The 23,120-nt window shown below is 48.7% G+C and overlaps 6 protein-coding genes across 23 annotated transcripts in view; 4 read left to right on the plus strand and 2 right to left on the minus strand.

The window, feature by feature from the left end:
* The first annotated feature begins 952 nt into the window (after nucleotides 1–952).
* Nucleotides 953–4,944, plus strand: LOC108034556 (fibroin heavy chain). Its single transcript, XM_017109484.3, has 4 exons — nucleotides 953–1,285; nucleotides 2,160–2,297; nucleotides 3,231–3,412; nucleotides 3,472–4,944. Exons 1-4 carry the CDS (start codon nucleotides 1,158–1,160, stop codon nucleotides 4,818–4,820), a joined length of 1,797 nt encoding a protein of 598 aa, XP_016964973.1. The 5' UTR covers nucleotides 953–1,157; the 3' UTR covers nucleotides 4,821–4,944.
* Nucleotides 4,945–5,002: 58 nt separating this feature from the next.
* Nucleotides 5,003–5,686, plus strand: LOC108034412 (uncharacterized). The gene has a single exon (XM_017109295.3). The coding sequence runs from the start codon at nucleotides 5,106–5,108 to the stop codon at nucleotides 5,667–5,669; it is 564 nt and encodes a 187-aa protein (XP_016964784.1). The 5' UTR covers nucleotides 5,003–5,105; the 3' UTR covers nucleotides 5,670–5,686.
* A 2,855-nt stretch (nucleotides 5,687–8,541) lies between these two features.
* On the plus strand, nucleotides 8,542–15,775 carry LOC108035607 (uncharacterized). 6 transcript variants are annotated; one of them, XM_044095221.2, is made up of 4 exons: nucleotides 8,542–8,608; nucleotides 8,762–8,850; nucleotides 10,582–10,637; nucleotides 10,924–12,765. In XM_044095221.2, the coding sequence occupies exons 2-4, from the start codon at nucleotides 8,836–8,838 to the stop codon at nucleotides 12,680–12,682; spliced, it is 1,830 nt and encodes a 609-aa protein (XP_043951156.1). In that variant the 5' UTR covers nucleotides 8,542–8,608; nucleotides 8,762–8,835; the 3' UTR covers nucleotides 12,683–12,765. The 6 variants fall into 6 exon arrangements, with proteins under 6 accessions (XP_043951156.1, XP_050742232.1, XP_050742233.1 ...); XM_050886275.1 differs by lacking the exon at nucleotides 10,924–12,765 and adding exons at nucleotides 14,441–15,129; nucleotides 15,199–15,775 and having other exon boundaries at nucleotides 8,554–8,850; XM_050886276.1 differs by lacking the exon at nucleotides 10,924–12,765 and adding exons at nucleotides 14,444–15,129; nucleotides 15,199–15,775 and having other exon boundaries at nucleotides 8,554–8,850.
* A 950-nt stretch (nucleotides 15,776–16,725) lies between these two features.
* Nucleotides 16,726–20,063, plus strand: LOC108034704 (uncharacterized). 2 transcript variants are annotated; one of them, XM_050886316.1, is made up of 3 exons: nucleotides 16,726–16,930; nucleotides 18,495–19,441; nucleotides 19,504–20,063. In XM_050886316.1, the coding sequence occupies exons 2-3, from the start codon at nucleotides 18,496–18,498 to the stop codon at nucleotides 19,710–19,712; spliced, it is 1,155 nt and encodes a 384-aa protein (XP_050742273.1). In that variant the 5' UTR covers nucleotides 16,726–16,930; nucleotide 18,495; the 3' UTR covers nucleotides 19,713–20,063. The 2 variants fall into 2 exon arrangements, with proteins under 2 accessions (XP_050742273.1, XP_016965134.1); XM_017109645.3 differs by having other exon boundaries at nucleotides 16,727–16,930; nucleotides 19,501–20,063.
* Nucleotides 20,064–20,518: 455 nt separating this feature from the next.
* LOC108034706 (uncharacterized) lies at nucleotides 20,519–21,159 on the minus strand. Its single transcript, XM_017109646.2, has one exon. The coding sequence runs from the start codon at nucleotides 21,089–21,091 to the stop codon at nucleotides 20,543–20,545; it is 549 nt and encodes a 182-aa protein (XP_016965135.1). The 5' UTR covers nucleotides 21,092–21,159; the 3' UTR covers nucleotides 20,519–20,542.
* Nucleotides 21,160–22,061: 902 nt separating this feature from the next.
* Nucleotides 22,062–23,120, minus strand: part of LOC108034821 (four and a half LIM domains protein 2) — a 60,304-nt gene continuing 59,245 nt past the window's right edge. For all 12 annotated transcript variants that reach the window (XM_017109905.2, XM_017109906.3, XM_017109907.3 and 9 more), the window contains one exon: nucleotides 22,062–23,081. In XM_017109905.2, the coding sequence (XP_016965394.1) occupies nucleotides 22,924–23,081 (158 nt within the window). In that variant the 3' untranslated portion in view covers nucleotides 22,062–22,923. The remainder of the gene's footprint in view (nucleotides 23,082–23,120) is intronic.

Here is a 23,120-nt window from a genome sequence, read left to right on the forward strand (position 1 = left end):
GACAGTGGGGATGTGGGGCTGGCCAGAACCATAAACTATAGGCAGCCAAGCGGGGCGGTCCAATCAGAGGGCCTGACACATGCCCAAGAGCCCAAGAGAGATCCAAACCGACCGTCTAGAGGCCAGAACAATGGCCAATAACTGTACTTGGAAGTGGCCAGCGTCGCCGGGCTAATTATGGCTCATTAAAATGGCCAAGATCCTAGGCGGAAATTGTCATAGGGTTCTCTCTGGTCTCCTGCCAGCCGACGGGTAATTGCCTTTAATTGCATAGCTGGCCGAAAATTGCGGCTAAGACACTGACCTAGACTCGCTCTGGATCGAATTTGTAATAAGCCAGGGGGTAACGGCAAATGGAAAATTGGAAAATTCCAACCGCAGCGCTGAAGTTCAATGTTCAGTGCTGGCACATTGAGCTGGGAAAAGGGGAATTGTCAACAGGAAGCTGGCCAGGTTGCAACTTCGGGGAACAAGAACAACGTGAGCTAATTGACAGACAGCTACACAGGCACGATTTCCCATTTTCCGCTGGCCATTTTCCTTCCCATCTCCCATCTCCCGTCTCCCCTTCAAGTCCCGCTCCCCCAACTGGCGAACAAGGAGCCACAAAATAAACAACCCAGCAGCCCGGAGTGCAGCTGCAACAACACTTGCGTGTCCATCATTAGAACAAATTCTCTCACCTGAACTCCCGACTGAACCGAGCTCAACTCCCCTCATGATTTTCTTGTAACGCAATTTGCACACAAATGCTGCTGTTTCATCTTCGTGGCCGGGGCTCTTTTCGGTGGGTGGTCAGGTAAGACAAGTGGCGGCAGCACCACCAGCTCCACCAGCTCCACCAGCTCCACCAGCACCACCACACAATGCCGCACGAACCGCTCACCGAGTCGCCTGAGAATCGTATTTAAATACGAAGGTCTAACGCTGGATCGCATCAGTCGTCGTCGTCGCGTTGTTCTAGCCGCTAGCTCCTCCTGGAGATCACACACCTATACCATACCACAGTTCAAGTCGGGATCTCTGTTCGGTTTGGGGTTCGGTCGGATCGCGTCGCATTGGCTGGGGGAATATAAATTTATTCTGTGACTGCCACAGGATGCTCGTTTGATGCCCCTGCGATCGCTGTGCTGGATTAAAACAAATGCGATTTGAAGATGCTGCACCTGCATCGCCACTTGAACTTGCTCTGGCTCCTCTGCGCTCTACTGGGATACTTTGCGCATCCTGCCAGAGCCGAAATCGAGTATAACACCATCAACGAGGATGGATCTTTTCAGTTTCGGTACTGCCATGTGTGCTTGTGAAGTTTTAAGAAGATAAAAGGACTGAAGGCAAATGTGAAATCTCGAATTCGAAACTCTGTGACTCAATACACTTACCATTTAATCGTAAGATATAAGGAGAAAACCTTATGAGGACTGCTATTATATTTGGTATTATCAAAGAAAAGGCTTGTGAAGTGTTTGTTGCCCCTTCTAAAAAGTTTTGTTCAATTCTTGTATGTATAAATATTGTTTCAAAATATATTGAGACTTCAGAAATCCAATAGAAAATACCTCAAACAATATTTAGTTTTAAACAAACGTTTTTAAAACACTATGTTTTTAAAAAACTTAAAAAAATATCATTAATGTGTTTTTATTATTGCTAATTGCTGTTAAGAAACAAGTAGATTTTTGTAGAAACATGTCCTCGCTTTCTATGATCTAAGTGAAAATCCCAAAGATTTTAAGAACAAGGACCTTAATTCCGAATGTCAAAACTTACAATAATTAAGTAAATTTAGAGAATCTAGCTTGATATATTTCTAGACAATATCTTTAAACAGCTTGCCTCGTTCACTAGAATAGCAATCCATAAAAGGGGAACATCTCAATTACAGTTTTTAGCAGCCATGGCTCATAAATCTAACAAATCATCTAATCGGTCAACGATGTTTGCTACCCCACCATCACAGCCGAGCAAATTTGAGATTTTTAACACCTCTTTAACGCCTTTACGTTTTGCAACCACCACAATAACACGCTTCCGACCATCTCTCCCTCTCCAATTCGCACGCATGCTGCAACGCAATTACTTGTGCTTCGATGGAAACGCCACTGGGGCAAATGGATAATGGATACTGGGCACTGGACACCGAACACTTCTGCCAAAAGACATGCAAATGATGACATTGGCGGCTACTATCACAGCGCCTCGGGCACTCCGGACAACACGGTGCGAGGTCGCTACGGTTCGCGGAGTCCGGCGAGCGGCCAGATAGAGGAGACCGTCTACACGGCCGGACCACGTGGGTGAGTAAACGAAGACGCCCAAGAGGAGTGGGCAAGTGAGGTGGTGCACTGAGAAAAACTAGTAAGCTCGGAAAGTAAATCAGTAGAGCAAACTTCAAAAAGTACGAAAAGAGGAAAGAAAGAACACCTCAGAACCTGTTCTTTTCGGAAAAACGGGAAGGGGTTCTTGGGAGCGGTGGGTGCTTCCTAAAAGAACAGGTTTTGAAGTGTTCCTTCTTTCTTCGTTATTTATTTAATTTCCAAAAATAGTCAAGGGTTAATTACAGTAAAGTAATATTTGAAAAAAATACTTCTGCTTTCCAACGTTAATATAGCTACTAGTAGTAAATGCGTTCAAAATCAAGAAGAAGTTGTTCTTAAATCCAAGTTGGAAGGGACTTTTCCATAATCAAGGTCCCATATCCACTGACTGGTTTTCCGAGTGCATTGGCGGTGGAGGAAGTGGCAGCACAAAGTGAGTTATCTCCCCCCATGTCAGAGTTGAGCTCATATATCAGCGGTTGGCGGCAGGCGGCGGCCACTGAGGCGAATCCACCGAAGCCACCGCTCGGAGTTGGAGCCGTTCTAACACATTGGACCGCTTTTTGCGGCGTTGCCTAAACGTTTTTCCATTACCGCTTCGGCTACTGTTGTTTTTTGCAATCTCCGGTGAATTGGGGAAGCAAAAAGCTGTTAACAAATTGACTGGCCCGAGAGTGGCGGGCAAAAAGTATAGGATGGCGGAGTGTAGATGCTCAGCGATAGCTATGATTCTGAATGGGATCGTTCCCTGAGATGTGGGGTAATCAAAGTAACGACGTGCCGGGTTCAGATCGAATCTATATACTCGGAATTGCAGTGCGAATCCGCTTCCGCTGGATGGGAAGCGGCTTACCCAATCCCTCAGGCATTGTGATCGGCAGCTAATTAATGAACACCCAATTTCCCAAGCAGATTTCGCGCGAATGGACCGAAGATTCATCGCAAAATGGACCTGGCCCAGTATCCGGTTCTGCCCCGGGGAAGTCCTGATGATCCCCTGGCCGATCCCTTCGACGATCCCTCCTACAGCTTTAGTTTTCGAACTCCAGATCAATCGCGCAGCGAGGAGAATGATTCGGGCAACAGGATAAGGGGTGAGCTATTAAAGATCTCCCTTACAATCTAATCTAATTCTCATATGATCCCCTTCCAGGACTCTACTCCTACTTGGACGACGTGGGCGAGCGGCACAGTGTCCGCTATGCCGCTGGAGCCGGAACCGGTTTCGAGATCTCCAACACTGTGCCGGACAGTCCATCCACGGTGGCCTACTCCAGTCCCCTGTACAAATCCCATCCCAAGACGCGTGGCAAGATGGCAGTGCAAAGAGGGCCGGCTGGTAGCTATAAGCTGATCGCGTCTGGGCCGGATCACCGGAGGGCAGAGAGTCGCGCTCCCGATGGCCTGGTGCGGGGCACCTACTCCTTCCTGGACGACAAGGGCGTGCAGCGGACCGTGGAGTATATAGCAGGAGCGGGCATTGGCTACAGGGTGGTGCACAATCGCATTGGTCCCGGCACCCACATCAATCCTTCCGTGGCGGATTTCCGTCTGGCTGATCCGGATTTCCGGCTGGCCAATGATTTTGGCAGGGGAGCAGGTGGTGGCTTAGGCCCCAAAGGAGGTGGGGGAGGATCTGGTAGTTCGGGAGGAGCAGGAGGAGCAGGTGGGGTTGGAAGTGCTGCAGGCAGGGGCCGCACGTCAGGTAGACCAGGAGGCAAAGATTACCTAAAGCCAGCTGATAGTGGAAGACCAAGGGATCAAGGAGAGGGTGATGGAGCCGGGGCAGCAGATGATGATCTCGGATCCCCTGATGATGACCAAGGGGATGACGTTGGAATAAGCAGCAGTTCCTCTGGCTCCAGCAGCTTCAATGGCAAGGAGGATCGAAGGGGATACCCAGCGGGAAGTTCCCAAAGGGGCAGCACTAGATACGATGGTGGGGGAGGTAGCTCCCAGAGAGGCGGCGGTGGTGGAGGTGGTGGCTCCACAAGGATCAATGCTAGTGGTTCGCGAAACAGGAACCGATTTGGTGGTGGAGGAAGTGTCTCTGCTGAGCGGGGAGCAGGAAGGGGAGAGGCAGCAGGCGGAGGAGGCAGTCGCCGAGGTGGTGGGGGTGGCGGTGCTGCCTCCAGCGAGGGCGACTCTGGCCTGGGCTACCTGCCGCCCACAGGTGGCTCGGGCACCAGTGCCATCAGCGGACCCGGGGACAACTACCACCTCAACGACGACGATGTGGGCAGCTCGCTGCCTCCCCTGGTCACCGCCAACCACCGCATCCTGGAGATCGATCGGGACAGGGAGTGGGTCCAAAGGCATCGCGACTCGACGGTGATCAAGAACGTGGGCAAATGGTATGTGGGTCTGCCGCCGGGCCAGAGTGTGCGCGCCCATGTCCAGAACATCGACATAGTGCCCCTGGGCGGAAGGATCGGTCTCTCGCCCTCGGAGGCACTGCGTCAGGACGAGATCGCCGAGCTGAATGCCTCCAGGGAGCACTGATCGGATGTGTAGCTCGTAGTGCGTAGCCCTAAGTGATCAGTGTTAAGTAACCGAATCCGAAACTGGGTTGACTTCACGTGGAAACTGTAACAGTATTTAAAGCGGAATACATTTTATGCCTGTATCTGTATCTCAATCTATCTATATCTCTAACCAAACGTTATATGATATCCGTGGAGGGTGCCCTAAGCAGGTTGGTCTGCTCATTGCGGTTTCCTTGGATCTCCATATAACCCCTTGGCTGTGCCTGCCCTGAGTTTAGTTGGTTTCGAGACTGAAAACAAGATGCTGCTGCTTTGGATTGGCTTGCTGGGTGTTTCTAGCGTTCGAGGAGCCCAGGTCTACATGCAGTTCAATGGACAAGGCTACTCCTACGATACGGATAGAAGAGATGTGGCTCCTAGTTATGGGGCTCTACCCCTGGACTCCTTTGGCCCCCTGCAGTTTGTCCAGCAGGCTCTGAGGACCAGGACTCATCCTCTTCCCAGGATTTCTTATGATTCACAGGCAGCCTCCTTGCTGAGTGGAGGTTACCAAACAGGAGGAGCCAACCATCTGAAACCACAGCAGAGCCACCGGAACTTCGACTTCAGCACCGACCAGATGTCCCATGCCCAGCACACCGACGAGGCGGGCAACGTCTTGGGCAGGTACTCCTACTACGACGAGGCTGGCTACCACGAGCTGAGCTACAAGGCGGGCGCCGGCATCGGATTTGTGGTCATGGGTGGCAATTTGGCCAAGGCCACCACCGCCGAGCCCCACTCGGAAATCGAAATCGGAAACGGAATCCAAACAAATGCCTTGACAGGCTTTGAGGAGTTGCATAAATATCGCGGCTACGCGTAAATAAACAAATTAGACGAACTCAACCACGGTTCGTTCTACTTGGGTGTCTTTGTTATTTAGTGCAACTTTTTGGGGATCTGACAGCGTCAACTGTCATGTCGACAGCTACGTGATCGGGGAAATCAATTGCAGCCAGCTGAAGTCCAAGAATGATTAGTTAACTGGGCTTCGTCTGGATATTGATCTGAAAATACGTTAAAACTAACAATTTTTAGGGAACAAAAAATAAGAACAAAAAAAAAGTCATTAAAAATAGTTGTGATCATTGCTGATTTTTTCTTGGGACTAGAAATGATTTTATTAAAACCAAATTTAACTTGTCAGCATGTATCTATCATATCTATTTATATTTGCAGATATTTTTTGGTAAACGTGCTAATTTTGTAATATACAAAAAAGACTTATATCATATTTAAATTATCCCTAGCAAGATGGAGTCTTTCAAGATAGAGTTAAAAAATCTTGAAAAAATCCATTTGGCTAAGAAGAGTATTAAAGAACTGGCCAAGCTCAAGCTTAAATGGATCCATAAAGCTCTTTTATATAAAAAGCAAAAATTCGCAGCCCATCGTTATGGTAATATAAGCAATACTAAAACCATTAGCTCGTAAAGTGCGTGTGCCCGGCACATACTTTTATTTATTTTCTTACAACTACAATTTTGCATAAATAGATAATGGCAAACATTGTCAGTTTCTGATCGTAAATGGTTGTAAGAGCTTTAATTGCTTGAGGCGCGTGCCTTGGCTCGTGCAATTTATGCATTTTATAAGCCCTAATTGATTAAGCGCTCATAAAAAAGGCCGGGCAAAGGCATTTTTCGAATGGCCAGTGCATCCCAAAGCCAAATTGAGTCAGCTCTGGCATTTATTTATTTTGGTTTGGGTAATTTCTTGTCGGAAAGAGACCAAAATTAATGCAGCATTTGAAATGTTCGACGCGTGCGCGCACTTGCCAAACCATTCGAGTCGAACGGAAAGCCTTGGCGGCCAAATCGTGGCCTAAATAAAATATGGGTATATTTCAGAGCCCGCTGAAAACAAAGAAAATCCCCAAGTAATATGCGTATCTGCGAAAAAATAATTAAATTATCACAAAGGCCTGCTTGGCCGAAAGTTTCACTGTCACAATTAAGTTTGATGTGGCGAGATCTAAGCGGTTAATTTCCCCGAAACAAGTTCCTACGCACTCCGAAAACTTTCTTCGGCGAGTGCACTAAAAGAATGTACAGAAGAGCACTAAAAAGCTTGCCACTGACATAGATCGTGTGCCTAGGGTTTGCTTGGCCACGTTCTCAGCGTCGCAATCAATGGCCCACCTGGGAAGCAGCCGGGCTGCATAATTGGGTTAGCAAAGCAGCCTGCATTGGAACCACAAATTACTGGGGGCCCCGGCTCTCCCAGGTGCCAGTTAGCTGCCTCTCTTTATTATACCATACGCTAAACCATGGGATCCCATACCATGCCATGCCGAACCCACCCATAAACAACGGTTTGCTCCTCCTCGCCGAAGGTCAGACTTAATTGGCCCGGGCCTAGGCAACGACATCCCACTAGCAGTCCCGTTTCGCCTGCATTTATAAATAGGCCCCAAGGTCTCTGGGTCTCCGCGAGCCTGGGTCTTCGCCTCCTCGGCTGCTTGGGTTTCTGCCGGGGTTCGATTTATCGCCTTTTGATTGCTGCATTCCAATTGCGGCTCGGGTGGTGCGTTTACAACGTGTTGCTGCTAATTTCGTATGCTCCCCCCGGCGCTGCACTCTCGAAACCATAAATCTTGTGACACTTTTATTGATGCCTGTGCGTGTGCCACAAAGGTCGACCCCCGCGCTCGGGCCTGGCTAATCAAGAAATATGCATTATGGTTGCCTGCACTTCGGAAATCAGTAGCTGGCTGCCCGCCTGGGGCCCCAAAAACCAATAAATGCATAAATTGCCGTCGAATCAGAGAGCCGTTTATGGGGGCGATTAATGGTTCTGGGCTGATGAAGACTTTGGCCGCCCGAGGAAACAAATGACTTAAGGCACGAACTCGAAAAGGAAATCAATTCGCCCGAGCTGGCACATTTCTTATTTATACTTTTGATGGGCAATCATAAGGCCCCGAAGCTAAGCCCTAATCCTGACATCTGTTGATACCCGAGAAGTGTGTGAAATTTTGCTGTCAAATGGAATTGGAAAGAGAACAACAAGCGCTCGTTGCGAAACTTTCTAACGAGTTCCAGGCAAACATTTTAATTGAATTGCCCAACAGCCGCGGTTCCTAAGACCCTTGCCATTTTGGCTTATGTCATGTTCTTTCGGGGCCCGTTCCGAGCTGATTACCTCTCCACTTCCCACACGCATTTCGCGGCTCACTCCACTTGTAATGGCCAGACAGCGTCACACTCAATCAAGCCAATAAACGGCCAATTAATCAAAGTCAGCGGCGTGGTTCTGGCTGCTAGCTAGGTGCTAAGTGCGAAACAGTAGCGTGGCGAAGGGGCGAAGAAGGCCCTGTCAGCACATACAACATGGTTTTTGGCGAAATAGGCGATTTGTTAGGCAAACTAGGTATAGTTTGCCCAGGCCAGGGGGAGGGTCCCCAGAGATCGAAATCTGCGAAATCCTAGAGTTGGAAGCCTGCATATCAATGGCAGTTGGTTACCCCTGGTGTAAGCCACGCTGATCCACGCCCCCCGATAATGGCCAGGCCAAGGCGCTCGTCTACGTGCCCAAGACTCGGGTTTCTCTTCGGCTCTCTCTTTTTTTCCCAGCCTAAAGCCCAATTCTCTTACACCTGATTCGGGCCCTGTTTTCTTGGCCATTTCTTTCGCCTCGTCGTTGGCATCGCTAATGGAAATGTTATAAACACACGCGCTGGGCCCGGCCAGCACTCAGTTCATCTTCAGCCGTCGTCTGGCTCGCTGGCTTTTGGATCTTGGTAGGAGTCCCTTTCCTGAAGTGCGTGTTGAAAAGAAATCAAGACCGAAAAGAACTCGGAGCTGAAAGAGTCGTAAATTGAAAGCCCAACAGGATTGGCTTTTAGTGCAGCCGTGTGTGTGATCTTAGGTCGCGATAATTCAGAGTGCCACTCAAACCGCTTCTCGTTTGCAGTTCAAGGATATTCTGTCAAGGCTGCCAGGAAACCAGTGAAATACCCGAAACTATTCACCAGAATTTGTCGTAAAATGCGCTTCCTAGCAGTAAGTACAAAAAAGGGGAAATTAATTCTTAAGACTCGAAACGAAACTAGTTTATACCTGACCGCAATTAATCAGTTATTGCTCTGTGCCGCCGCTGAACTCATCAACTCGTCAACTGGCCCAAGTTCGTGCCTTGAGTCTTTCGTTTCTTTCACTTCTGAAATGAAACGAACTTTCACTAAGCGACATTTGAGGTTCTTGCCGCGATTCTTGGCCCCTTCTCATCGCGGAAATTAGCCTTAATTATGACCTGTTCCCTATGCAAATATGGTTAATGCGCCTAAATCTCTTTTGGCATTATAATAATCAGAAATCAATTTGAATGCCAAGAACTCTATTAGGTGTTTTATTTAATAATCAAAAGGTTAGGCTCTCTTTTCTGGAAGTTTCAAAAGATTTAATCCCTTTTGAAAAGTGAAAAACCTTCGGAACGTGACAATATTCTAGCCCCACCCTTAGCTAAAAAGTGAGAATGATTCATGTGTATTATCCGTATTATGTTCTGCATTATTCATATTCCTATTAAGCCAAGCAAGCCCTTAAAAGCCGAAACCCGTCAGCGCCTGTTTAATAAGGAACAATACCATTCAATAGCCATAGGCCATACGAACACTTACAATGAAAAGCCCAAAAATTAATTATGACTCGAGGAACATAAAATTAATATGCCACAAGCGTAAGGAAATCATGCGTGGGCTAACAAATGGTAATAAAATTCTTCTTTCTCCCGGCCCACTACCCACTGCTGAAACAATCAAGCACTTTTGTGTGGGGTTCTTGAGCTATAAGTGCATTGGTTTGTTGTCGACTCAACGATCGTGTTGATAGCGGTTTATAAATTAATCAATTTATGGCTGTTTAGACAGCTGAAGTCCATCAATCGCTGCTCAATTAGCTTCATTGAAATACCTCTGGACTACAGAGAGACACCTGATCGGGCGAAGGGAACTTTAATATCTTGTTTGGGAACATAAAACGCAGCGCTTAAACTTTGCATTCCAGCCATTAACCCAGTTTATTTTCGGACAAGACACACCCGATACGGGGTTTCGTTCTTATGGGCGGGCAATATAATAAATAAGGCATTATAACCCAAAAAGAAAGCGGACAGAAATACATCTTAGGACCGGCACCGAGGGATGCAGGCGATCTTGCAAATCAATGAGAAGCGACCAGGTTCGACAGCCTCTTGGCCAGAATCAGTTCTTATTTCCGAGCTACGCTTTGGCCCGAAATCGTAACAGACGCCTAGAGGTTCAGGTCAATGACACAACACGAGCCCCGACTTCGGACTCAGATCCAGCTTTGGCTTTGGCTTCGGCTTTGCCAGTGACTGTGGCTCTGGGCCCTCAGCTCCTCTCGGCTTAGTGACATTTCGGCGGTGATAGATTGGCGTGCTGGCTAACGGTTGCGTCAATATTGACTTTTCTTTGCCAAAGATGTGGAGAGCCGGCGAGAGTGAGTCAAATATTTGCGATCGTGAGGTTCTTGGCAGCCGCGTGTGTGGGGGGAAAATCCGCTCAGAAGTACCTGCATATCAGGTGTTCCTCGCCAGCTGGCTCTCACTTTTCGAATCAGCCCAAGATATTATGCAAATTCGCTGGGGGAGTCGACGGCAGGGACTTGACCGCATTCCAGGCGGGTACTTCTTGTATCTATTACGACATCGGAATACCTTATAAACCATATCTAGTGTGCGGAATACCTGATCAATACCCCTTTGTCTTGCAGCTCTCAACCCTGCTCCTGGCCTCGTTGGCCCTCGGCCAGGCCCAGCACTCCGTCGAGTAAGTAGCCTAGCAACTAGCCATCCCATCCTAAGCCCCCGATTAACAACCAGAAATGCCTTGCCTGCCCAATGTGACTGTGTCAACGCTAATGCTCATGCCAAGTAGAAGTTGATGCGCTCGCCTAGAACTTTGTGACTAAACCAGACTTGTGACTAACCCCATAGAACTCATTGCCCTATCCACCCAACACACACACTCCCCTGCCCTAGCCACTAGAAGCCATCTTCACTAAGACACTCAGAGAGACAGAGAGACCACCAAACAACCCCACTTTCGTTTGCAGAATTCAGAAGCAGCGGCTGGTCAAATTTCCCGAGGAGTTTGAGCCCAATGCGGCGCCTCCGTCCGCGGACAAGGCGGACGAGGCCAAGCGCATCCTCGAGCAGATAGCCAAGGTCAACGAGGCCTTCGGCTACGTGAAGAAGCAGCCGGAGCAGCCCAAGCTGCCGCCCATCCTCGACTCCAGTCAGTATCTCTTCCCCAAGCCCGCCCACCAGCCCTTCCATGCCCATCAGCACCACTTTGCGGGCAGCAATGGTCAGACCCTGCTGGAACCCTCAATTAGGGCGGTAAAACTCACAAGGAATGTGGCAGGGAGCTACAACCTGCCGCCCAGATTGCGCCAGGCGGCAGAGAGCTCGTCCAAGGAGGAGAAACAGAACACCCAGCTGTACTTCCGACCAAACCAAGTGGCGGTGCCCAAACCCAGTTCGGAGCAAGAGGCCCAACAGCTGCCCGCCCACTTTGTGATCCCTGTGCACCTGTACAAGCTCAACAAGGATGACTACCTCAAGGAGCACGCCTCCCAGGAGTACAAGGTGAAGGGCTACAAGATCATAGGCGATGTGGACAGCTTCTATGGCAAGGGAAAGGCTGCCAGGAAACAGGGCAAGACCACGCCCAAGTATCATCTCTTCTTCCTGCCCCGAGAACTGGCCCTCAACGAGGATGGTACTCCGAAGAGGGGGAACTCTACCAGCATTGGAACCACTACCACTACTAAATCTCCTGCTCCAACCAAGGAATACCGATTGGATTCCCGCGAGAAGCCTGTGCATAAGCCTCAGCCTCAGAAGATTCAGCCCAGTCTGTCTCCAGAATTGATTACCTCGAGCTCTTTGAACAGAAAGAAGGTTGGCTCCACGGCCAAGCCCGTGAGGTTGAGTGGAAAGGATGCTGATCAGCAAATAACCCAGAGTTCTTCAGCCCTCAACATCAAGACCACATCTGCTCCTGCCCCCCTGAGTTCCACTTTGCCGCCATCTGGAGGCCTACTGCCCAACAGGAATCGCCTGAATCCCTTCCGCATGCCCGGCATGAACATCGCTGAGATGCAGAACCAAACGTCGGCGGCCATCAAGAGTGCCTTCCAGAACATATTCAAGCTGCCCTTCCGCCCTCCCATGGCGGCTTCAACTGTGGCCGAGGGTCCTGTCATCATGGGCAATGTGCCCGCACAGAATCAGGCCATCGACTCGGCGGACTACAAGTGGGATGATGATAGCGAGGGAGCTGGCGATGGTATGATGTCCGATGATGTGGACACCGTGGAGAACACCGCGGCGGAACTGGACAACAGTGCATCCTCGGAGAAGCACCTGTTCGCCCACAAGCCCCATCACCTGATGCACACCATTGCCCACGTGGCCACCGCCCAGCAGAGCACCCAGAAGCAGGCTCTCCGCGAGGGAGGGATCATCATCCAGCGGCTGAAGGTCCGCAGGGGCGGCATTGCAATCGCAGGTCCAGGGGGCGTGGCCACGGCGGGCAGCGGTGGTACGGCGATTGTGGGTCCCGGGGGCTATGCCCTCACCCATCCACGCAGTCTGACCATTGCGGGTCCCGGCGCCAAGGTAATCTCCATACCAGCGAATGTGGACCTCAAAGACGCCCTGGCACGCACCGATCTGGAGACGAGGAGTTTCCCGCGGGAGGGCAAGATTGTGGCCACGGGACCGACGGTCTACTATGCTCCACCCACGGGCACAACCACGGTGGAGGAGGCGGACCAGGGGGCGGGCCAGTTTGAGTCTGAGGCTTAATCCTAATGGCCATTCAGTGGCACCTTTAGTTAGGATCTATAGTTGGTATTGTCTAGTGTTTTAATAAAAATTCGTATTTTTTACATTTCTGGGCCTTTGCTTTCATCGTATAACCTGTACATAGTAGTTTTAGACGATACTGCCCCATTAACCCTCACCTATCCCGCATGGTATTAACCCGACACAGTTCTAACCCCTCGAAATGTTGCTGTAAATATTATCAGACTAACCGGCGGCTCTCTCCACCATTTTCCCCCTATGCTATCCACTCCTAAACTATCCTAACCCAAGTGCCTACTGGCGCACCACCAACGTCGAGGCCTGGCCACCAGGGGCCCCCATTGCGCCCGTTGCGCCCGTTGCGCCCATCGAGAAGTCCGGGAAACTGATTGCGGCACCTGCTCCTGCCCAGCAACTCACGCCCTATGGAGCCTACCAGCCGGTGCTCCTGAGGGCACCCTACTATGCCGCCTACCAGCTGCCATTGGCCTATGTCTTGCAGCCCAAACCCACCACTGAGCAGGCCACCACAGCTGAGGTCACAACCACCACGGGCAGGCCCGAGAACTTAGCCGATGACAGCTCCAGCGAGATCGAGATCGAGAAGCCGGAAAAGCTCCAGGCCCTGCCCACAGAGAAGACACGAACCCGCACCCAAGCCGGGGATCTGAAGAGCGATCTGGGTCTTCGCTCGGCGGTCAGCAAGATAAACCCCGACTATGTGATCGAGGAGATCGTTTCGGTGCCCGGCAAGCTGGTGATCTCCACCTCGGGCTCGCCACGCTCCTCCAAGCAGCAGCTGTACAAGAAGATAGCCCCGCAGAAGCTGAGGAAGCAGGTTGCCCCCAAGGTGGAGGCCACCGGAAAGACCAGCACCAGCAACAGCAACTTCCCCCAGATTCCCTTTGGCAACTACTTCCTGCCCTACAGGCCGGAGCAGGCGCAGGCTATACAGGGACGCAAGCAGGCGGCCCTCATCCTGGAGCCCCATTCCAAGGCGGTGGTGGGAAACGGCGGCACTGCCATATCCACGCCCATTTCCAAGGCGTACCTGAAGAAGGGTGTGCCCACCAATGTCTACTTCAATCCGGAGTCGGTGGCCATTGCGGGTGTGGGTGGCAAGGCACATGCCACTGCGGATCTGGAGCTGGATCTGTTCACGTAGAGGAGCTGCCAGGAGGCCAACTGAGATAGTTATCGACTCATTTTCTCAGCCTATTTTCTAGTTGGGATTTGTAAACATAAAAGAACCGATTTCTCAATATCATTATAGCTTATGTCATTATTCGCAGAAAAGTAATATTTTCAATATCATTTTAGATCTTAACCCTTGAAGATTTCTGGTCTTCAAAATTAACATCTCATTGAGAAATCAAATTGGTCTTAGCCTGACATTGAGAAATCGCCTCGAAAATTTTAACCGAAAAGAAATTCCAACTAAGAAATGGGTTGCTGAACACGGTTCTTATGATATAATTTAACCAACTGAAGCTGACTGGTAGTTCCTTTCCCCAGCTCTCCCATGTTCCTATGTTAAGAACAGAGGCCCTTAAAAAAATGTGTCATCCCTAGATTGTAAATAAAGTAAACCGTAAACTGTACAGCTTTCGCCTTGGGTCATCGAGTAGTCCGCTAATCCCATGTAGATATCCAGATGCTTTTCCAACTCCCCGCTTTCTCCAGGCCACTCACAACATTTCCGATCCAATCACACCCGACACACACACTCTCTATAACCCAATGTCTAACCCCAAAAAGCAGACACAGATCGCTGGCGGCTCCGCTGGTCCTCGAGGAGCATCCCTACTACGGAGGATTGAGAGGTCAGCTGCTCCAGCTGCGTCCCCAAAAGGATGGCAGTCTGGGCAGCTATATCCTGCAGCGCCAGCAGCCGCAGCTGAGGGCTGTGCCCAGGGATGCCGATGACACCATCACCATTTCGGCGGCCAGCATCTCCGCCAGCGCCGATGGCAGTGGAGCCAGTAGCTCCAGCAGCTCGATCTCGGCCAGCGCCAGTGACTTCAATCGCATCCAGTTGGCCGCCGCTCGTCTGGTGGCCATTCAGGAGCTGGCCAAGCGCAAGGGCTCGTTCAGCGAGGAGGACAACAAGGTGTATGCCAGCAGCCTGCTGGAACTGGGCCAGGCGGCCCAGAGCTTGGCCCTGCTCCAGCAGACCGGCCAGATCAAGGACTTCAGTGTCCTGCTGCAGCCGGACATGTTCGGCAATCCCCAGAAGCAGCCCTCGAACTTCGGCCTCGAGGCCACCATCAATCCGGCGGACCAGAAGATCGACGAGCAGAAGCTGGACGAGGTCACCGAGCAGCAGTTCTCGCCCGACGAGCAGTTCCTGCCGCCCAACAACGAGGATCCCTACGAGGATGTCAACGACAGTGTCTCCGTGATGGCTCCCAAGAAGGATGCCGCCGTGGCTGAGGCCAAGCCAGTGGGTGGGTTTAGAAAAAGATAACAATTCCCAAGAATGGAGTATATAATCATTACTTGTAAACCCCTTACAGGTCTCTCCATTGCCGGCGAAGGTGGAGTGGCCTCCTCCAAGCCCAATGCCGTGGCCCTGTCCGGCCGGAATGGATTGGCCGTAGCCTCGCCCAAGGCCACCGCCATTGCTGGCGTTTCCCCCGAGGAGGCAGCCGCCTTCAGCATTTCCCTGCCCACTCGCAACCAACTGGTGATCAAGAGCCCCAACTTGGCGGCGGAGAAGGCCAGCGAAGACTACGACTACAACGATGTGCCCCTGAACCTGGCCCGCTTCCCTCTGACCCGGGAAACCCCCCAGCATCTGGTCCCGGTCCGCATCTCTGGAGGAGATTCCCTGGTGGAAAGGTGGCGCACTGCCATCGCCGAGGACTATGCCGCCAGGCAGGCGCAGGCTAAGGTGGCCATGGCTCCACCGACGCCCTTCATCCGCATGGCCCCCAAACGACGTCTGCACTCTGAATAATGCCAGGCTTGGATTTATATTTGATTGAATTATGATTATTAAATGAAATCGCAATGAGATTTATAGTATACGTTGTACAACATTTTGTGTGCCAGCTCCCGAATTGCCAATAAAATTTGCCTATTTAAAAGAAACTGTCTGGTTTTTCTGGTTAAATTTACTTATATATATTTTAAATAAAATTTTAAATTACTAGAAAAATAATAAAACTAACTAACTAAATACATAAACTAACAAGAATGTTAATTTTTTGTGAAGAGAGCAATTATTTTATTGATCAAACCAACACAGCCCAGGGTTCTTTGAACAGTATTATTGGTTGCTTTATGGTTTTCTAATTGCCATTTATTGGTGGGAAGACGACCACATTGCTGGCCAACCAAGGGGCCAATGAACTGTGTGTTTCCATGCGAAAGACCACAAATAGCCAGCCGAGATCATATGAGGACTGTGACAGCGATCCAAGGCGACGCATCTAATTGCTGCGGGAAGTGATTACAGTTTATAACGAATCTAAATTTATTTATGCGATTGCGCACGGCGAAAATCTGAGGCAGGCTGAATGCAAGCATGTGCAAATCTTGATTAATCTTTTCCGCCAGGGCAGGCAACATGAAAATAAATTATCTCAGGGGGCACTGGGGAGCGGGGCGGTCTGCGGGCAGGAACGCATTCAATTTGCACCTGAACCAGTTGGCTGCATCTAGCTCTACCGCATCTTATAGATGCGAGTACCTTTGCTCGTCAATGCGGCTTCAATGCGATCGCCCGGGCCACGCTTGACTTCTATTACAGAGCCGAGAGCCTAGGAACTTGGCCGAGACCATGGTCTTGCAAGACCGCATCTACGTTGACCATCTGCCATCTGCAGGCGAACCTGAAACCAGAAAAGCTGGCCAGCTTTGTTGGCTCTTCGGGCTGCGTTTCAGGCTCCTTTTGGCCATCGGACCCGCGCCCCCTCTGTGCTTTTCCTGCGGGAAGCTGGGCATTTCCAGTTCTATCAGTTCTTCGGCTCTTTGTTCTTGGGCTAGGTCAGGGCGACGGGGGCCCGTGGCCGCACATTATAAAAGGCCATGGCCGGGCAGCGTTGGCCACCAGTTTCCTTGAAGTGGTCGCCGTGTTAACACTCCACACTCAAGAGCCCTGCAGCACTGCCATTGTGCTCAGACCGACTAGTGATAGTTCAGATTCTTCTCGAGCGGATTGCGGATCGTGTGGCCCCAGAGAACTCTGCCAAACTACCTGCCCAGACTTGGGAAAGCAGTGAAAGGCCATCAAGCCACTTAAAGGTACGTCTGTCCCCCAATCGGTGCTATTCAATTCACACTTACCCTCGTCTCGGGGTCGAGAAAGTTGTGCCTAGGCTTAATTCTGATAGTTAGCTCAAGTCGAGCTGGTTTCGCTTAGTGCTCAAATTCCTTTTATGGGGTCACGAAAGAACCGCGACATTAACCTTCTGAGGTAGAGGGTTAGGCAAGCCGTAAAATCGTCGTTGGAAAGTAAAATCATCCAAGATGAAAAGCTTAAGCGAAGTCTTAAATTCGCATAGTAGAAAGGCAAAGGCTAGAAAGAATATAAGTTTACCTTTTTTTATTTGACCAACCTATCAAATTGCTAGTCTAAAAATGAAATAGTTACTTTTACAATAAAATGTAAAATAATGTTTTATGGTAGGTTAACTTATTGTTCTGAAGCATTTTATAGTTATGCTAATAATGGCAATTGGTAAGTTCTACCCATAACATATTGTGTGTCTAAAGTAAGAATATTTTATTTAGCCTTCCAAAAATATATTTAAATACTTCAAAGTTGTGGGTTTCGTAGAAAATAATGGTTTAGGCAGTAAAAAAGGAAATAGAAAAAATAGACAAAGATTAAATGAAGTAAGCAAGTAATAATTTAACTTTAGTTGGATATCAATTAAGAAAATGAAATGCACTTAAATTCTACAGACATTTAATATGTGTTCAAATACATTGCCTAAGTAAATACAGTTCGTACTAATCATAGAATCTAAAATATATTTAATGCATTTACACCCAATCGAAATTTCATAAGATTTTCCCCTTCCAAAGAAAACGTTCGATTGCCACAAACAAAAGACTTAGGCAACGAACTTGCCAAGCACTTGGGACACACAAAGAACCTTCTCCGAGGGGTGGGGGCCGGGGACGGCAAACTCGACTATCAAGTACCGATTTAAGCCATAAAGCTGCTCCCTGTCATTAGCTAGTATCTACACTAGAAGTGCTCGGCGAAGAGGTTCCAATGGCCTGGCCAATCAATCGCAAACCGGTTGATAGTCCCTCGATCCATGCACTTTCGAGGAGCATCCTGTCCGACCGGGCAGCAGGCAATTACACACGGACGCACACAGTCGCGCAGAATAACGTTAAATTTAGAATGGACTTTGGTGTGGCTAAAAATAAACCATCGCCTAGACCCGTTTGCAGCACTTGGGGCAGGAGCAAAGTAGGTACATATTATGCGGTCGGACTTATGCCATCCTGAACATGGATTATTTTAAAGGGTAGCTATCTTGAGATACTATATGAACTTTTACAATTACACATTAAAAAACTCATATGGTTAATATAATTTGAGATATTAAACTGCTGGTTGGTAGACTTCTAAAATAAAATATGTTAAGTTCGGTTGTAAAATATTTTGCCATCTTTATGGAACAAAAATAGTTTAATTTATTATTTCCGTCGTAAATAGTAATATCCTTATTTTAAGATAATGTAAGACCATATCACAAGATCGCTTATATCGATAAAGTTTTTAAAGATACTCCTAAGATATTTCTAAAAAATCCTAAACCCTTTACAATCATCCCCTGCCCCCTTGCAGAATGTTCCTTCTCGTGGCCTTTTGCCTGGCCCTGACGGCGATGGGCGGTCAGGCCAGGCCCCTGGAGCCCACGGCCCAGCACATCGTGATCGTGACCCCGCAGGCGCAGGTACACCTGGAGCCAGCCCTCCGCTACGTCCACGGACTGTCGCCCCTGGCCCGCGTGGCCTCGCCGCACCACCATGAGGAGACCATCGTTTATGTGCCGGCCGGAACTGCTGCCCAGGTGGTGCCGGTGGTGGATGCCGTGGGATCTGGCCGCGCCGGCGGTGCGCCGGAGACCAAGCAGTGGGAGAACACGGGCGAGATTGCCAACCAGATCCAGCAGGTTTCCCAGCAGGGCGTCGAGATCGTGAGCGGCCAGTTGAGCGAGGCGGCGTCATCCGCAGCCAGCGCCGGAGCGGGCTTCTTCCCCTCCCTCTTCCCGCCCAGCGGCTCCAAGAAGGAGGAGCAACTGCTGCAGGGCCTGAAGAGCGATAAGATTGAGCTGATCGAAACGCCGGCCAATACGCAGCCACTGATTGCCACCGAGGCCAGGCACTTCTACAGCATTCCCCAGGTCTACCACACCCCGGTGGTGGATGTGGTCCATGGCCCCGTCTACACCTGGCCCATTTCCGCCATCCGGGCACGCAGCATCCAGCAGGAACCGGAAGCCGAGTTGACAGCCGCCGAGCCGGCTCTGAAGCAGTCGTTGAAGGCTGAGCCGCAGGCGGAGAGTCAGCCGGAACCACAGACCCTATTGAAGGAACAGCCCCTGCTGAAGGAGCAGCCGCAGCCACTGCTCAAGGAACAGCCTCTGGAGCAGGCTAACCCAGAACAGAAGCCCATCATTGCCGATGCCAGTGAGCAGAAGGCTGAGTTCGCAGGACGCCTGCTGGAGAGCAATGCCATCAAGCAGGAACTGAAGGGTGCCGAGATCGCCAAGGAGCAGCCAAAGGAGGATTGTGAGTGGTTAAGGTTTTGCAATTTGAAATACCATTGTAACTATGATATCACCCCTCAGCAGCCAAGATTCAGCAGCAGGAGGAGCTGATCAAGACCATTCAGGCGGAGCCGCTGATCAAGACCATCCAGCCGGAGCCCCTGACCAAGACGCTGCCCGCCGAGGCCATACAGGCCGTCGAGCAGCAGCAGCCGAAGCAGCAGGAGATCCAGCAGATCATTCCGGCGCAGAATGCCGAGATCATCGCCGATGCCATTGTGCCGCAGGCCTAGAGCCACGGCCGGAACCAGAACTCATCTCTGAAACTCACTCATCCCTTGGGCAGCTTTGGTTCTTCGACTGATTCTCATCGCTGGCCCGGCCCAGAAGTGGACCGGGCCACGGGGTCCACCCAACATCCAACGTCACCCACCAACCGTACATTTAATTACTAACACAGAGCACACGCATCCGCACACATTTTCCATTTTCCAGACATTAATTAACAGAAGCGAAACGAGAAAGAGACATTCATGCATAATTATCATCACGAAACGTTCGTATTCATCATCATCATTACATATTCATTAACCATAACATTGAAAACGTAAAACAGAACAATAAAAAAGTGAATGTAAAATGTAGAGAGCAGGGAGTGCAAGTTCTAGATGGTTTGGGATACACATTATGTGTGGGAAAATTAGAAAATGACCAGTAAACTTCTTTTTGCCGGTAAAACAGATCATAAAGAAGGAGATCATCTATTATTTACATTTAAATATATTTAACGTTTCTCCCTAGAAAGTTCATCACATTTATAGAGATATTTTATAGAGGCACCCTTAGTCCCGATTACATAATGACAATGACCCCCAATAGTTTTGAGGGCTTCTTGCGCAGTCCGGCAAATTCCATGGCAACATAAAAATATTGCAACTATTACACGGCAGGCTAAATAAATTCATAAATAGCCCGATTCACAGCACCGCATACAAAGTAACCCCGAAACGTGCTGTAATATCTGCGAACGAGCCTGAAATATATTCAAAACCTCTTTTTTGAGTACGGCACTTTTATTGACTTACTTCTCTAGGGTATAAATATGTAATAAATAGAGCTATGACTAATCCGTATCATCGCCCACTGTTATGTAGGCATCCTGTTCTCCCACGACTATCAGTTGCTCTGGGTCCTCTGTTCTTAGGGTAGTTAAATCCGTAGAATCCTCCGTGGGTTCGGTGGAAGTGGGCTCAATCCGCTGCAGGGGCTTGCTCGTATCCGTATAGCGGTAGACCGAGAAGTACGTTTGAATGCGTTGAATGATGTTCTCCAGTATGGGCGGAAACTTGTGCTCCACACCATCTCCATACATCTTAAAATCGAATCGGGTTTCGCCATTAGTTTCGGAAATCTTCGAGGGATTGAGCTTGAGGGCCTGGAGGATTCCTCGCAGCATGAGAATATTCTGCAGGTTGCTGCCGCTCTGGTTGGGAGCCCTCCTGAGGACCAGTGAGCCGTTGGGCTTGAACTCCAGGTAACCGAATTTCTCCGCGTCCAAGGGCAGGGCCTGGTTCGATACGACGCCGTCTTTGATCAGGGTCAGCGGGAGAATGGCCGCCCCGAGGGCAGTGGAGCTCAGCGCCAGCACTAGCGTCACATAGATCATCTGCATCTTGGATGATGGACGTTTCGAGGAGATCCGCTCTGGCCCTGGCCTGTGGTTGCACTAATTTCGGCTTCGCCCTGGCCAACGAACTTATTCCGACTGCTGCGCTTTTTCTCCACATTTTACCACTTTTTTGTAGGCATTTTGAGTGTAATTGAGCACTGTTTGTATTTACCTTTGTTCGGTTTGGTTAGGCGCTTGGCCTGGCCTGGCACATGGCCAATAAACCCATTCCCAACTTTGAGACGTGCCCTGAGCACTCGCTGCGCTTTGGTTTTGAGCTGTTTCAGCTGTTTGAGTTACTTATTTGCATTTATTTGTCAATTTTCTGTTATATTATTCTTCGACTGGCCCCGAAAACGATGTGTATTGCCAATATCGACTGGGCCATCGTGCAGTGAAAGTGTTATATTCCCTGGAAAGACATGCGAAGGGTTCACACTCACAGTCTATATACAACATGTTTACAAGGAGAGAAATTGTCTTTTGAAACTTGTCCAAGAAATACTTAAGCACTTAAGATTTAAGGATTGGTAAACATAAACAATGTGTCAGCGTTGTTTCTTCAACCAGTCTTTTTCTGAAGGGTTACTCATGCAGTTAGTTATATAGTAAAGTAAGTAAGAATTTTAAATTAAAATTTACAGAAAGTTTATCAACCGACATTTAAATTCTGTAAAATTAAATGTAGGGTATGTGACAGGTCGATGTAAATGGCATTTGCAAATGTTAATGTAATGTTAATTTAAGCTCCAAAAATTTGGTTCACCTTAATCGGCCAGTCTGGCAACACCAGCAATAAACGAATGGTCACACAAAAAACCGTTAGCAGCGTTTGAAAGTTAATTTGATATGATGGAATATACTGTATGTACCATATACCATAAATATTTTCCAGATTATCATTACCCTTTTTTTCCTCAGCTTCTTAGTTCCAGATGTTTTTCCCAAACCTCTTATCAAAACACACCCAAAATCTTTGATAATTTATTAATTTATTTAGATTGAATTTCATTAAATAGTTAAGGACATTGATATAATGTTGTGTCGCAATTATCATTATTATTTGTGTGTGTGTGTGTATTTAGTGCTTTAAGTAAGCGGAGTCTCTAAGGACGAAATATTGAAATGAAAATAATATAAACTAAACAATTAAATTGCTAGGACTTGTGTCTGTGTGCGTGTGTGTTGTTTTCGTTGCTGTTTTAATAAACATACAATACATATCAAACATAAATCGAGTGTGGTTTTAATACAATAGAACTGTTTAGAACTGAAACCCGCGGTTAGGAAACTCTCATCGCTTGGTTAAAACTTAAAATAAATAAATAAACATACATTTTTCAATGTGGCAACAATAGTTACAATTGGTTCGGTAATTAATATAGATTTTTTTGGGTTTTTCCATTTTTTTTTCTTGTTTTGCTTGTTTAGTGGTTTTGATTTCGATCTGAAATGCAATTACAAATAATAAGTTTCTATACAATCCGATGTGCTGCTCTACTCGTGCGAAGATAAAGCAAGTTATCATATAGACTTTAGCTAACTCTATCGACTTGAAGTTTTACAAAATTTGATTTGCTTTTGATTTAGTAGGACTCCCCATCGTGTCTCCTGGCTCAGCTAATTTTTCTCATATCTAATGTAAGTGTAAGGCATTATCTTCTCTTGTATATCGTTTTAATACATGTGTATATACTCCTGCTCCTCCTGCTCGTTTTCCACTTGCCCTCTGATCCCTCTGATTTGATCCATAATTTCGTTGAATTTGTTTATGGCTAATTAAGCTGGCTGCTCCACAGCTCCCTCCTCCTGCTGACTCGTGGCAGATGGATGGCTTACATCAACTTCTGCTTGGCACAATCGGGGCACAGGATGTCGGGTCCGTCGGTGATGAAGCCACGGCCCACCAGACTAGCCTTGCAGCTGGCGCACACGAAGCAGTCGTGGTGCCAGTGGCGATCCTCAAACGAGATGAAGCGTGTGCCGCCAATTCCTGGTGGTAGAAGTTCAATAAAGATGAGGTTAGATGGGG

Source organism: Drosophila biarmipes, chromosome 3L (assembly GCF_025231255.1).
Source record: "Drosophila biarmipes strain raj3 chromosome 3L, RU_DBia_V1.1, whole genome shotgun sequence".
NCBI classification, from domain to species: Eukaryota; Metazoa; Arthropoda; class Insecta; order Diptera; family Drosophilidae; genus Drosophila; species Drosophila biarmipes.

Coding starts and splice junctions, on each gene's coding strand:
- LOC108034556 (XM_017109484.3), top strand. CDS start 1,158: ATGCTGCACCTGCATCGCCACTTGAACTTGCTCTGGCTCCTCTGCGCT. Junction 1,286..2,159: donor GATGGATCTTTTCAGTTTCG/GTACTGCCATGT, acceptor TTCTGCCAAAAG/ACATGCAAATGATGACATTG. Junction 2,298..3,230: donor TACACGGCCGGACCACGTGG/GTGAGTAAACGA, acceptor TTTCCCAAGCAG/ATTTCGCGCGAATGGACCGA.
- LOC108034412 (XM_017109295.3), top strand. CDS start 5,106: ATGCTGCTGCTTTGGATTGGCTTGCTGGGTGTTTCTAGCGTTCGAGGA.
- LOC108035607 (XM_044095221.2), top strand. Junction 10,638..10,923: donor CAGGCCCAGCACTCCGTCGA/GTAAGTAGCCTA, acceptor TTTCGTTTGCAG/AATTCAGAAGCAGCGGCTGG.
- LOC108034704 (XM_017109645.3), top strand. CDS start 18,496: ATGTTCCTTCTCGTGGCCTTTTGCCTGGCCCTGACGGCGATGGGCGGT. Junction 19,442..19,500: donor GGAGCAGCCAAAGGAGGATT/GTGAGTGGTTAA, acceptor ATCACCCCTCAG/CAGCCAAGATTCAGCAGCAG.
- LOC108034706 (XM_017109646.2), bottom strand. CDS start 21,091: ATGCAGATGATCTATGTGACGCTAGTGCTGGCGCTGAGCTCCACTGCC.